The 12,398-nt window shown below is 43.9% G+C and overlaps 1 protein-coding gene across 1 annotated transcript in view; it reads right to left on the minus strand.

Moving 5' to 3' along the window:
- LOC139753901 (gamma-aminobutyric acid receptor subunit pi-like) overlaps positions 1 to 12,398 on the minus strand; it is a 44,772-nt gene that overhangs the window by 16,515 nt on the left and 15,859 nt on the right. The window contains exon 5 of the mRNA XM_071670858.1: positions 6,595 to 6,685. Coding sequence (XP_071526959.1) covers positions 6,595 to 6,685 — 91 coding nt within the window. The remainder of the gene's footprint in view (positions 1 to 6,594; positions 6,686 to 12,398) is intronic.

Consider the following 12,398-nt stretch of genomic DNA (forward strand, 5'->3'; position numbering starts at 1 on the left):
GATCACGCGCAAAATTTTAATCCTTTCCAATATATATATATATATATATATATATATATATATATATATATATATATATATATAGATAGATAGATAGATAGATAGATAGATAGATATATGTATATACACATATTATTTTTCAAAAGAAGGAACAGAGAAGGGGACCAAGTGAGGATATTCCCCCTAAGGTTCAGTTCCCTATTCTTAACGCTACCTCGCTAACGCGGGAAAGGGCAAATATGTATATAAAAAGAAATGTGAAGCGTCTGGGGTAAACCATGGAAAGTTTTGTGGGGCTTGGATGTGGGAAGGGAGCTGTGGTTTCGATGCATTACACATGACAGCTAGAGACTGAGCGGGAACGAATGTGGCCTTTGTTGTCTTTTCCTAGCGCTACCTCGCATGCGCAAGGGGAGAGGGTGGTTTGCTGTTTCATATGTGGCGGAGTGGCGAAGAGAATGGATGAATCAGCATGTATGAGTATTACATACGTATGTATATATGCTACAGACGTCATTACATACGTATGTATATATGCTACAGACGTCATTACATACGTATGTATATATGCTACAGACGTCATTACATACGTATGTATATATGCTACAGACGTCATTACATACGTATGTATATATGCTACAGACGTCATTACATACGTATGTATATATGCTACAGACGTCATTACATACGTATGTATATATGCTACAGACGTCATTTCCCTCATGAATCTATGCATGACATTGGTTTCACTCTTGAAGCTTGGCGCCTCAGACGTGACAATCATACCAGATTCTTGGTCGCTGTTATGTCTGCATATATTTCTGGTATTCCTCATATTTCATTCCGTTTTTTGAATCAACGCTTAATAGCGAACTGAATAGAGAGATAATGGAAGCTTGAAGATACAGTTTTAGATTATAGAATGTCGTTGGGAAGACGGGCTGTTGGCGTGTGTGTGTGTGTGTGTGTGTAAACGTAATTAGGAAATTAATTGTCAAGTGAGCGTTCCTTTGTTTGACTGTAAGGCGAGTGTGTCAGATTTCGTATACCTGCGAGTACATTAGTTCCTGACGGTCAAGCGACTGTGTCAGCTCTTGACTGTCAAGCGACTGTGTTCGCCTTAGACTGTCAAGATAGCGTCTCAGTTCCAGACAGTCAAGCGAGTGTGTTAGCTCCAGACAGTCAAGCGAGTGATCCAGCTGTTGACTGTGTCAGCTCCTGACCACTGAACCAGTCAGCTAGTCCATGCCAATAGGTTCCCCCCCCCCCGACCATCGTCCTCGTCAGCGTCGCCGGCTGCACAACGCCTCTCCTGATGCAAAAGTATCACCCGAACTTCAGCAATAACTCGTTTGAAGTCGATTCTCGCCACGAGCAACTCCGGCGCAACGTGGAAGAACAAGAGGAATGACTTTGGAGCGAAGGATCGTAAGTGGCCGTGGGACTGCCGGACTTTACACCCACACACACACACACACACACACACACATGCATACGCTGTCTCTAAGTGACTCTTCTAAACCGTTCTTTACAAGTTTACTTATTTGTTTACGCACGCCACCAGATCATAAATATATTCGTAATTGCTGAAATGTTTTCCCAGCGAGGTAGTGACCATCACTCCACCTCGCTGACGCCCCCCCCCCCCCCCCCACACACACACACAAACACACACCAGGCAACACGTGCCAAGCACTGCTTGTTCCTCGGTCAGTGTGTGTGTGTGTGTGTGTGTGTGTGTGTCACTGCCAACACCGAGTGATGAGACTGCCAGCTTCCATTTCTCTCGGTCGGGAGTACATGGGAAGGACAAGCTAAGAGAGGAGCTGATGATGATGGCTTGGTCTATGACGAGGTCATCTGCTGGAGGACAGTAGGTCATGGATGGCCATAGGGAGAACGTAGGGAAGGTCAGATAACACAGGACCTGGTCGTCTATCTCGAGGTTGTGTCCTGAAGGCCAGAAATACTATGATTCCTGATCTGTGTAGATGGTGGCAGGCTTATATAAGCCAGACGTGTGTTAATGTCACTCTGGTAACACCAGCTATGCCATGCCACCTCTTGTTCCTCCCAGGGTGTACTACCACACTGCGTTGCTCTCGCCGCAGGAAACACCGCGGTGACTGACGAACAGAACCCGCTGTGGTGCAAAGCATTTTGACCCATGGTCGTCCGATGGTCTGACTCCTCACCGAAGCTTGAAGCCTCGTAGTAAACCTGGCAACAACGGTGTTTGTTCTCAGGGTTGTGACTGATGTGGGAGGGGCGGGCGCCGGCAGGAGGATGAGGCAGGCGTTCGTAGAAGTAGGTCGACAAGACTTGATATTGATCGTCATTTGGAAATCTGACTATGTTATCGTATCAGAACCGAGAGGATTTATGTGTGTCGAGGATGCGTATGGAAAGACGGAACTCCTGCTGGAGAAATGTACTTGACTTGGAGTACACCTTCTCATTTTTCTCCTTTCTTTTTGACCGATTAAGCACGACGGTACGACCCTTCAGCACGACGGTACGACCCTTCAGCACGATGGTACGACCTTTCAGCACAATGGTACGACCCTTCAGCACGATGGTACAACCTTTCAGCACAATGGTACGACCCTTGAGTTCGACACATGGTGTAATGATGGCCTGGCCTTTGACCCGACCCTTCAGGGCGAGGTCAGAGATCAAGCCATCCTACCCAAAGGTCCTATTGTCGTGCTCAGGGTTTTTGTAAAAGATAAAATGTTTGTGCTAACGTGAGGATATGAATCACATTTACATATCCACGAATGCCAGCGCACTTGTAAACAGTCGCAAAAAAATCCTAAGCTGTTGAAGAAGAAAATGCCAAGAACCAGACACTGTATGAGGGCTTCACTGAGACGCCACTTGGGGTGTCAACCCACTCCTGGTGCACAGGCATTTGTTGTCTCACTTGTTATCATGACTTATAAACTCTCCCAGGATAACATCCAAACTTGACCCGCTTGCCCTACGCCGCAGTCTTGGTTCATTTTCCCTCGGCTATAGGTTTCTCTTTGGCTTTTGCTCCCGAGAGCTGGCTGCTTGTGTGCTCCCACCACTAGCTAGACCGCACAGTACTCGGCAAGCTGCTGCATCACATGATTACAGTGTAGCCATCGGCAACTTAAAGGTGGGTCGTTTTGACAACTGCTTCTTTCCCTACACGTCAAAACTTTGGAAATCCCTACCTTCTCATGTCTTTCCCAATAACTATGACCTGGCACATTTCAAAAGACAAGTTTTTTCACCTCCTCCAAAATTCGTAAATACTTTTCCTCGTCTTTTCTTTTACCTTTTCATAATTCTCTCTTCATTTCAATTAAGGTTTGGCCTTGATGTAGACTTTTGTCCGTGTCTGGAACCCTCACCATTAAAAAGATGTATTCCCGTCGTACTTAGCCTCGCCAGGGGTGGACAAGAGAGACATCGCTGTTGCTAACGTCGCTAGATGGTCGTAACTAAGCAAGGAAACACCTCCGTGCTCAAGTGCCACCGTGACCCCAAGAGGCGTACATGAGAGTTTGAATGGCGAATAGTGGCGCGTGCCGCACGTGCACCCGCCTGACAGCCATGCCAGCTTTATTGCTGTCAAAATTGCGACAGAGACACAGACTAGTGGGCAACGGTACTACTACCATCCGGCTGTGTGCAAGGGAGTGAGAGAGAGAGAAGAGGATTCGTTCACCAATACCTAGGGAATTGATGGAGAAGAGTCACTGTTGGAGACAATAGGTGACTGTTGGAGATAAGTGATCGTTGCAGAGTAGTTATGGGTGAGGATGTTGATTAATGTTGGAGAAAGTTTATTGTTGGTGATAATGAATAGTCATCGCCGAGGTGGGATTTCTTGATGCAAAGTGAACGTTGGTGAGCTTGACGTATGGGGACGTACTCGAAGTCCCGAAGTCTAGATGCGCGGCAGATAGAAGCAAGACGAGACTCTTGCCTTCCTCTCCGTGTTAGTGTGTGTGTGTGTATATATATATATATATATATATATATATATATATATATATATATATATATATATATATATATATATATAAATCCCTGGGGATAGGGGAGAAAGAATACTTCCCACGTATTCCCTGCGTGTCGTAGAAGGCGACTAATGGGGAGGGAGCGGATGGCTGGAAATCCTCCCCCCCCCCTTTTTTTTTTTTTTTTTTGATTTTCCAAAAGAAGGAGCAGAGAAGGGAGCCAGGTGAGGATATTCCCTCAAAGGCCCAGTCCTTTGTTCTTAACGCTACCTCGCTGACGCGGGAAATGGCGAATAGTATAAAAAAGAATATATATATATATATATATGTATATATACATTCTACACCATCAGCATTGAACAATACGTTGCTCCAATGTTCAACGGCTCAATTTGTAGTGTTTCTTACTTTAATATAACATCGTTTTGCTCTGAGCTTCGTTACTGTTTACTTCATGTTTCACTCCAATTTTCCGCCTGGCTACCTTAGAAAAGAACCACACTGGTTGTATGTAACTAGAAAAAGAAAAACGAATCATTTTCTCGTACTTAAACGTCATCAGGAAGGCTAAAGGTAACCGTATGCTTATAACAATCACAAGAAAAAAGAATATACAAGGAGCCAGATCCCATCCAAAGGCGTATGAGGACAATATCATCATCTTCCCTAATTGTGGCTTGATACAAGAAGGGGAAGCACAAGCAGTGACCATTTACTCACTTGTCGTGAGTGTTGGAGGTGGAGGCGGGTGGGGTTGAAGGGCCAAGGACCAAGAGGGTGTTCGTTCAGCTCACGAATGGTCAAGAATGATGTTTTCACACACACACACACACACACACACGCAAACTAGCCTCTGCCAAGTTCCAGTTTTATCGACCAGCTCGTAAGGGAAGATGAGCGACTCGACGGAACGTGGACCAGCTGCCGAGATCAGGGTTCGAAACCCAGGCGTCCCGTGCTTGCGTGACGGACAGTAAGGCGAGCCGCTACAACACGTAGGTGTGTGTGTGTGTGTGTGTACACACGCAGGAGTAAAGACATGGTACAGTCAGACTATGAATTACTGTAAACCTTCAGGGGTGTGATGGATTTCAAATTGAACGCTACCTCTCACGTATAAGGTTGGTATGCATGATCGCTACGTCATTGCATCATGGCAGGTGAGGTGAATAGTGTCGCTGGCGGCGGCTGTATGCACACATAAGGAAAGTAGGGCTGCCAACGTGAGGCCAGGTGCGATTCTTTGTTAAGAAATGTTTCGCCTGTTTGTCACGTTGTTTGACAACGAAGTATTGGACGTAGTTTATGGTTTGATTGTACTTGTATAAAAGGTTAAAAGACGGGGCAGCACGAATGTAAAACTCTCTCGGTGGCACACATACACACACACACACACACACACACACACCTGTGTTCTACTGAGCGTGGAATTCATGCATACGTTCACACCAATCTTGTGCTGTACAGTGGAAAAAGAATACAGGAACTCACGCAAGGTGATGTAAACACACACCCATGAGACGCATCAAGCACGGACTCAGAATATATAAGACTATATCATGGTCAGTAATCCCGCAGACATATTGATTCCTGAGAACATTGATCAGAGGCACAGTTCTAAATATGTAAATGTGAACATATAGAAGCGCACGTGTACATTATGCATGCTCGTGCAGGAATAGATATATATATATATATATATATATATATATATATATATATATATATATATATATATATATATATATATATATATATACACACACACACACACAGACGTATTTTTACACACACCCACCCACACACCTAAAATCAGCGTCACTAGCAAGACCGACCTCAAATGCCCCCACCCCACCTCCTGAGGGAGGGACATCAGGATGGGGACACACCAGGACCTGGGGAAGAGGAGGCGGAGGAGATGGTCGAGTTGCCTGTGGCAGCAAGCAGAGCCGACCGTCATGTGGCCCAACGTTAGGTGGGGGTCCTACAAGCGAGTCACTTTGATCTTGTGCTACACATCACACTGCTGTCCAAGGTCGGGGACACGTGTGGCAAGTCTACTTTGTGGTTACTAATCACAAGCAGTTAATATTGATAAAGTCTACCTATAAATGCTCTACTGTGATACTTTTGCGACGAAGAAAAAAAAAATGTAATGAATGGCGTATTACACGAGTATGTATCGTTAACGCGTTTCCGAAATGACCGCCCGGCATCCCAGTCGATATAATCATTAGATCCAGTCACCTACGCACGGTTTTCTTTTTTTTTTCATAGAAGAAACGTTTCTTTCCGCCGTACAACGAGGAATTTCTGATCCAACCCTCATAGCTGCTTCCTTCCTCAGGAACCTGAGTATGTCTGTTCTCAAGATATCCTGGATTGACATTAACAGTGACTCTCATTTTTTCTTCGTCAGGGTTACAAAGATGGAGACATTCACAAGGAAAGGTTGCAGTGTGGGTACCCCTGGATCACACATTGCCAAGGAATGGTTTTCAAGCAGTGTACACTCTCTCTCTCTCTCTCTCTCTCTCTCTCTCTCTCTCTCTCTCTCTCTCTCTCTCTCTCTCTCTCTCTCTCTCGGGGAGGCACTCACGACATAGAGTATCGGATGAGGCCGTTGTTCTTCATCCTGATGGACTCCGGCTGAACCAGCAGCGTCGGCTTGGTCACCTCCCTCACGTGATCTGTCAAGAAGATACGTACCATGGGTTAGCGTTGGCTGGCAAGGGTGTTACGGGGTCAGGTAAGATGTCAAGGGACGGCTTAGATGTACAAGGGTCAGGTAAGATACAGAAGGACATGTATGGTTTACAAGGTCAGCTAAAGGTATAGTGTAGAGGGACAGTTTGGGAGTACAGGATCAGCTAAATGTGCAGAGGGACACGTAAGGTACACAACGTCAGCTAAAAGTGCAGAGGGGACAGCTAAAAGTGTACAAGGATAGCTGATGGTCCCAGAATAGAAAGGGAATCTTAGCTGTAGGCGTTCGTTGTAATCAAGATGACAGACGACACATAATACATTGATTGTTACAATAAACAACAGAGAACCATAAATAACAGAAATCTTTTTCTTTTTTACTGAACTCTGTATCACTGTGAAAAAAGAACGTATCTCAGTGTTCAGAATTATTTCTATGACATACTGTAATGTAAGTGTCATAGCAGAACAGATTTATAGCGATTTACATACGTATATCATGCAAGAGTGAAATATGTACGTACATTTTCTAGCGAATGATAAATGATGATGTCTTGGGAGGCAACAAAGGTTATATCTCATACTCATGTTTTGTTTTCATAATCTTAAAAATAAGTCTTCTGTTCTCTGAAATGTGAAATAGTTTGGCTGTAATGATATACCCATGTACGAATCACGGCTTGTATGTTGTTGGAATACATAATATATATTCCTAGGATGGCGTCCAGTGCTGTTACGACAAATTAGGTCATTTAGAGTTCCTTGGTCTCAGAGCGCGACAGTACGATCCTTGAGCACGGTATATAATCTTTAAGCACTTGATCACGATCTTTGAGCACGGAGATCGCACGATCCTTGAGCATGACGTCAGCACCGATATTTTACGATCCTTTGGGTATGATGACTTAGCTTTTGACTTGACTCTCCAAGGGCTGGTGACACATCCAAAATCAAGCTGGACTTTGCCACCAGGCCTCACAAGGACGTCGGCTTGGGTAAAAGTGGCGTCTATTTTAAGCATTACCATCAGTCACAGTAACAATGCAGTCTTTCCAAGTAACAGCAAGATTTTTAAAGTATCAGTGTTGTAAAGAATATGAGTGCGAATTTGAGTCTGTGGCGTATCTGTGCCACTTTGCGTCTGATTTAAGGTGCTGAGAATTGACTTGAAATCATTTTTCTCTTCAGTCTGCATTTCTGTAAATTGTATGAACGTATTATACACACGAGACCTCACCGCCTTGCATTCAGTATGTGGCATTCCATTAAAATAGTGTTTTGAATGATTAAACACCGTCTTAACACGCACGCACAACCTCGAAAAAGAGAGGAAAAAAAAAGGCATCAGTATAACGTAGTTGGTCCACTATTGTGTTCCTTTGTTTTCGTTTTCTGTTAGTTACGTCAGGGGAAGTTTTGATAGATTGGTTCATTCTTTGTCGATGCTGTTTGGGAAATGAGTGATTTATACGTCTCTCCATCCCACATTCCTACCCTCCCTTATATGTGTTTGATGTGTGTTGAATGTGTTTGATGATAGAGTGACAGATACAGGGTGTTTTGGTCGAGGTGGTGTGCAAAGTGAGAGGGTTAGGGAGAATGATTTGGTAAACAGGAAAGAGGTAGTAAAAGCTTTGCGGAAGATGAAAGCCGACAAGGCAGCGGGTTTGGATGGTGTTGTTGTGAAATCTATTGAAAAAGGGGGTGACTGTATTGTTGACTAGTTGGTAAGGTTATTTAATGTGTATATGCTCATGGTGAGGAGCCTGAGGATTGGCGGAATGCTTGCATAGTGCCATTGTACAAAGGCAAAGGGGATAAAAGTGAGTACTCAAATTACAGAGGCATAAGTTTGTTGAGTATTCCTGGGAAATTATATGGGAGGATATTGATTAAGGGGGTAAAGGCATGCACAGAGCATCAGATTGGGAAAGAGCAGTGTCGTTTCAGAAGTGGTAGAGGATGTGTGGATCAGGTGTTTGCTTTGAAGAATGTATGTGAGAAATACTTAGACAAGTAAATGGATTTGTATGTAGCTTTTATGGATCTAGAGAAAGTATATGATAGAGTTGATAGAGATGCTGTGTGGAAGGTATTAAGAATATATGGTGTGAGGGGCAAGTTGTTAAAAGCAGTGAAAAGTATTTATCAAGGATGTAAGGCATGTGTACGCGTAGGAAGAGAGGAAAGTGATTGGTTCTCAGTGAATGTTGGTTTGTGGCAGGGGTGCGTGATATCTCCATGGTTGTTTAATTTGCTTATGGATGGAATTGTTAGGGAAGTGAATGCAAGAGTTTTGGAAAGAGGGGGCAAGTATGCAGTCTGTTGTGGATGAGAGAGCTTGGGAAGTGAGTCAGTTGTTGTTTGCTGATGATACAGCGCCAGTGGCTGATTCGAGTGAGAAACTGCAAAAGCTGTCGACTGAGTTTGGTAAAGTGTGTGAATGAAGAAAGCTGAGAGTAAATGTGAATAAGAGCAAGGTTATTAGGTACAGTAGGGTTGAGGGACAAGTCAATTGGGAGGTAAGTTTGAATGGAGAAAAACTGGAGGAAGTGATGTGTTTTAGGTATCTGTGAGTGGATTTGGCAGCGGATGGAGCCATGGAAGCGGAAGTGAATCATAGGGTGAGGGAGGGGGCGAAAGTTCTGTGGGCGTTGAAGAATGTGTGGAAGTCGAGAACGTTATCATGGAAAGCAAAAATGGGTATGTTTGAAGGAATAGTGGTTCCAACAATGTTATATGGATGCGAGGCGTGGGCTATGGATAGAGTTGTGCGGAGGAGGGTGGATGTGCTGGAAATGAGATGTTTGAGGACAATATATGGTGTGAGGTGGTTTGATCGAGTAAGTAATGAAAGGGTAAGAGAGATGTGTGGTAATAAAAAGAGTGTGGTTGAGAGAGCAGAAGAGGGTGTTTTGAAATGGTTTGGTCACATGGAGAAAATGAGTGAGGAAAGATTGACCAAGAGGATATATGTGTCAGAGGTGGAGGGAACGAGGAGAAGTGGGAGACCAAATTGGAGATGAAAAAGATTCTTAGTGATCGGGGCCTGAACATGCAGGAGGATGAAAGGCGTGCAAGGAATAGAGTGAATTTGAACGATGTGGTATATCGGGGTCGACGTGCTGTCAGTGGATTGAACCAGGGCATGTGAAGCGTCTTGGGTAAACCATGGGAAGTTCTTTGGGGCCTGGATGTGGAAAGGGAGCTGTGGTTTTCGGTGCATTATACATGACAGCTAGAGACTGAGTGTGAACGACTGTGGCCTTTGTTGTCTTTTCCTAGCGCTATCTCGCGCACATGCGGGGGGAGGGGGTTGTTATTTCATGTGTGACGGGATGGCGACGGGAATGAATAAGGGCAGACAGTATGAATTGTGTACATGTGTATATATGTATATGTCTGTGTGTGTATTTAAATGTATACGTTGAGATGTATAGGTATGTATATGTGCTGTGTGTGGACGTGTATGTATATATATATATATATATATATATATATACATATGTGTGTGTGTGTATGTAGGTGGGTTAGGCCATTCTTTCGTCTGTTTCCTTGCGCTACCTTGCTAAAGCGGGAGACAGCGACAAAGTATAATAGATAAATAGATACTTTTTATCATACTATTCGCCATTTCCCGCATTAGCGAGGTAGCATTAAGAACAAGCGGACTGAGCCTTTGAGGAAATATCCTCACTTGGTCCCCTTCTCTATTCCTTCTTTTGGAAAGTTAAAAACGAGAGGGTAGGATTTCCAACCCCCCGCTCCCTCCCCTTATTGTCGCCTTCTACGACACGCAGGGAATACGTGGGAAATATTCTTTCTCCCCTATCCCCAGGGATAGTATATATATATATATATATATATATATATATATATATATATATATATATATATATATATATATATATATATCTTTTCTTTCTTTCATACTATTCGCCATTTCCCGCGTTAGCAAGGTAGCGTTAAGAACAGAGGACTGGGCCTCTGAGGGAATATCCTCACCTGGCCTCGTTCTCTGTTCCTTCTTTTGGAAAATCAAAAAAAAACGAGAGGGGAGGATTTCCAGCCCCCCGCTCCCTCCCCTTTTAGTCGCCTTCTACGACACGCAGGGAATACGTGGGAAGTATTCTTTCTCCCCTATCCCCAGGGATAAATGTATTAAGTTTTTTTCAGATTTTAACTATTGTGATTGTTAATAAATGCATTGACTAGTAAAAAAAACAGCTCAGACCAGTATGATTAAAGAATGGAAGAACTTACCATATGGATGGCAAAAAGCCCAAAATCAGATATCAGTTTGTTATGTCATATCGTTAATAATCACATCAGCTCACATGCTATGAAATTCCGGTTCCTGTAATGTGGTAGGGAACAAGCAGGTGAGGTATTGACCTTGCAGGCTCGGCCTCCCCTTCAGGCTCCAATTGTACACAAGTCCGCCTTGACAATAATGGCTGTGATTGTTTTGGGTTTTCGTCTTTCTTTAACAACTGAATCTACAATGAGCGTCAGAATTACAGAGAGGAACAAAGTGGATAAGTTGGAAAAGAAATGGAGAAAGAGACGGACGAACAGACAGACGACAGACAGACAGACAGAGAGACATTTTTGAATGGCTGGAGGGGAAGGTGGGGATGTTGTGAGTGGACTACTGATTGTTGTAACATGAGTAATTTAACGCAGGAGCAGTTGTGGCCTCAACCTGACTCCCGTCACGCATGTTGTTCCTCCGTGACTAGTGGGGGAAGACGGCAACAGGGTGGCCAGGCACCAGACACACACACACACACACACACACAGACGGTGATATGTGCACATATATACCTAAACACACATATCAAAAACACGATATATATATATATATATATATATATATATATATATATATATATATATATATATTTTTTTTTTTTTTTTTTATTTATCTTATTATACTTTGTCGCTGTCTCCCGCGTTTGTGAGGTAGCGCAAGGAAACAGACGAAAGAAATGGCCCAACCCCCCCCATACACATGTATATACATACGTCCACACACGCAAATATACATACCTACACAGCTTTCCATGGTTTACCCCAGACACTTCACATGCCTTGCTTCAATCCACTGACAGCACGTCAACCCCGGTATACCACATCGCTCCAATTCACTCTATTCCTTGCCCTCCTTTCACCCTCCTGCATGTTCAGGCCCCGATCACACAAAATCTTTTTCACTCCATCTTTCCACCTCCAATTTGGTCTCCCTCTTCTCCTTGTTCCCTCCACCTCCGACACATATATCCTCTTGGTCAATCTTTCCTCACTCATCCTCTCCATGTTCCCAAACCACTTCAAAACACCCTCTTCTGCTCTCTCAACCACGCTCTTTTTATTTCCACACATCTCTCTTACCCTTACGTTACTCACTCGATCAAACCACCTCACACCACACATTGTCCTCAAACATCTCATTTCCAGCACATCCATCCTCCTGCGCACAACTCTATCCATAGCCCACGCCTCGCAACCATACAACATTGTTGGAACCACTATTCCTTCAAACATACCCATTTTTGCTTTCCGAGATAATGTTCTCGACTTCCACACATTCTTCAAGGCCCCCAGGATTTTCGCCCCCTCCCCCACCCTATGATCCACTTCCGCTTCCATGGTTCCATCCGCTGCCAGATCCACTCCCAGATATCTAAAACACTT

The sequence above is a fragment of the Panulirus ornatus genome, chromosome 16, assembly GCF_036320965.1.
Source record: "Panulirus ornatus isolate Po-2019 chromosome 16, ASM3632096v1, whole genome shotgun sequence".
Taxonomy (NCBI): Eukaryota; Metazoa; Arthropoda; class Malacostraca; order Decapoda; family Palinuridae; genus Panulirus; species Panulirus ornatus.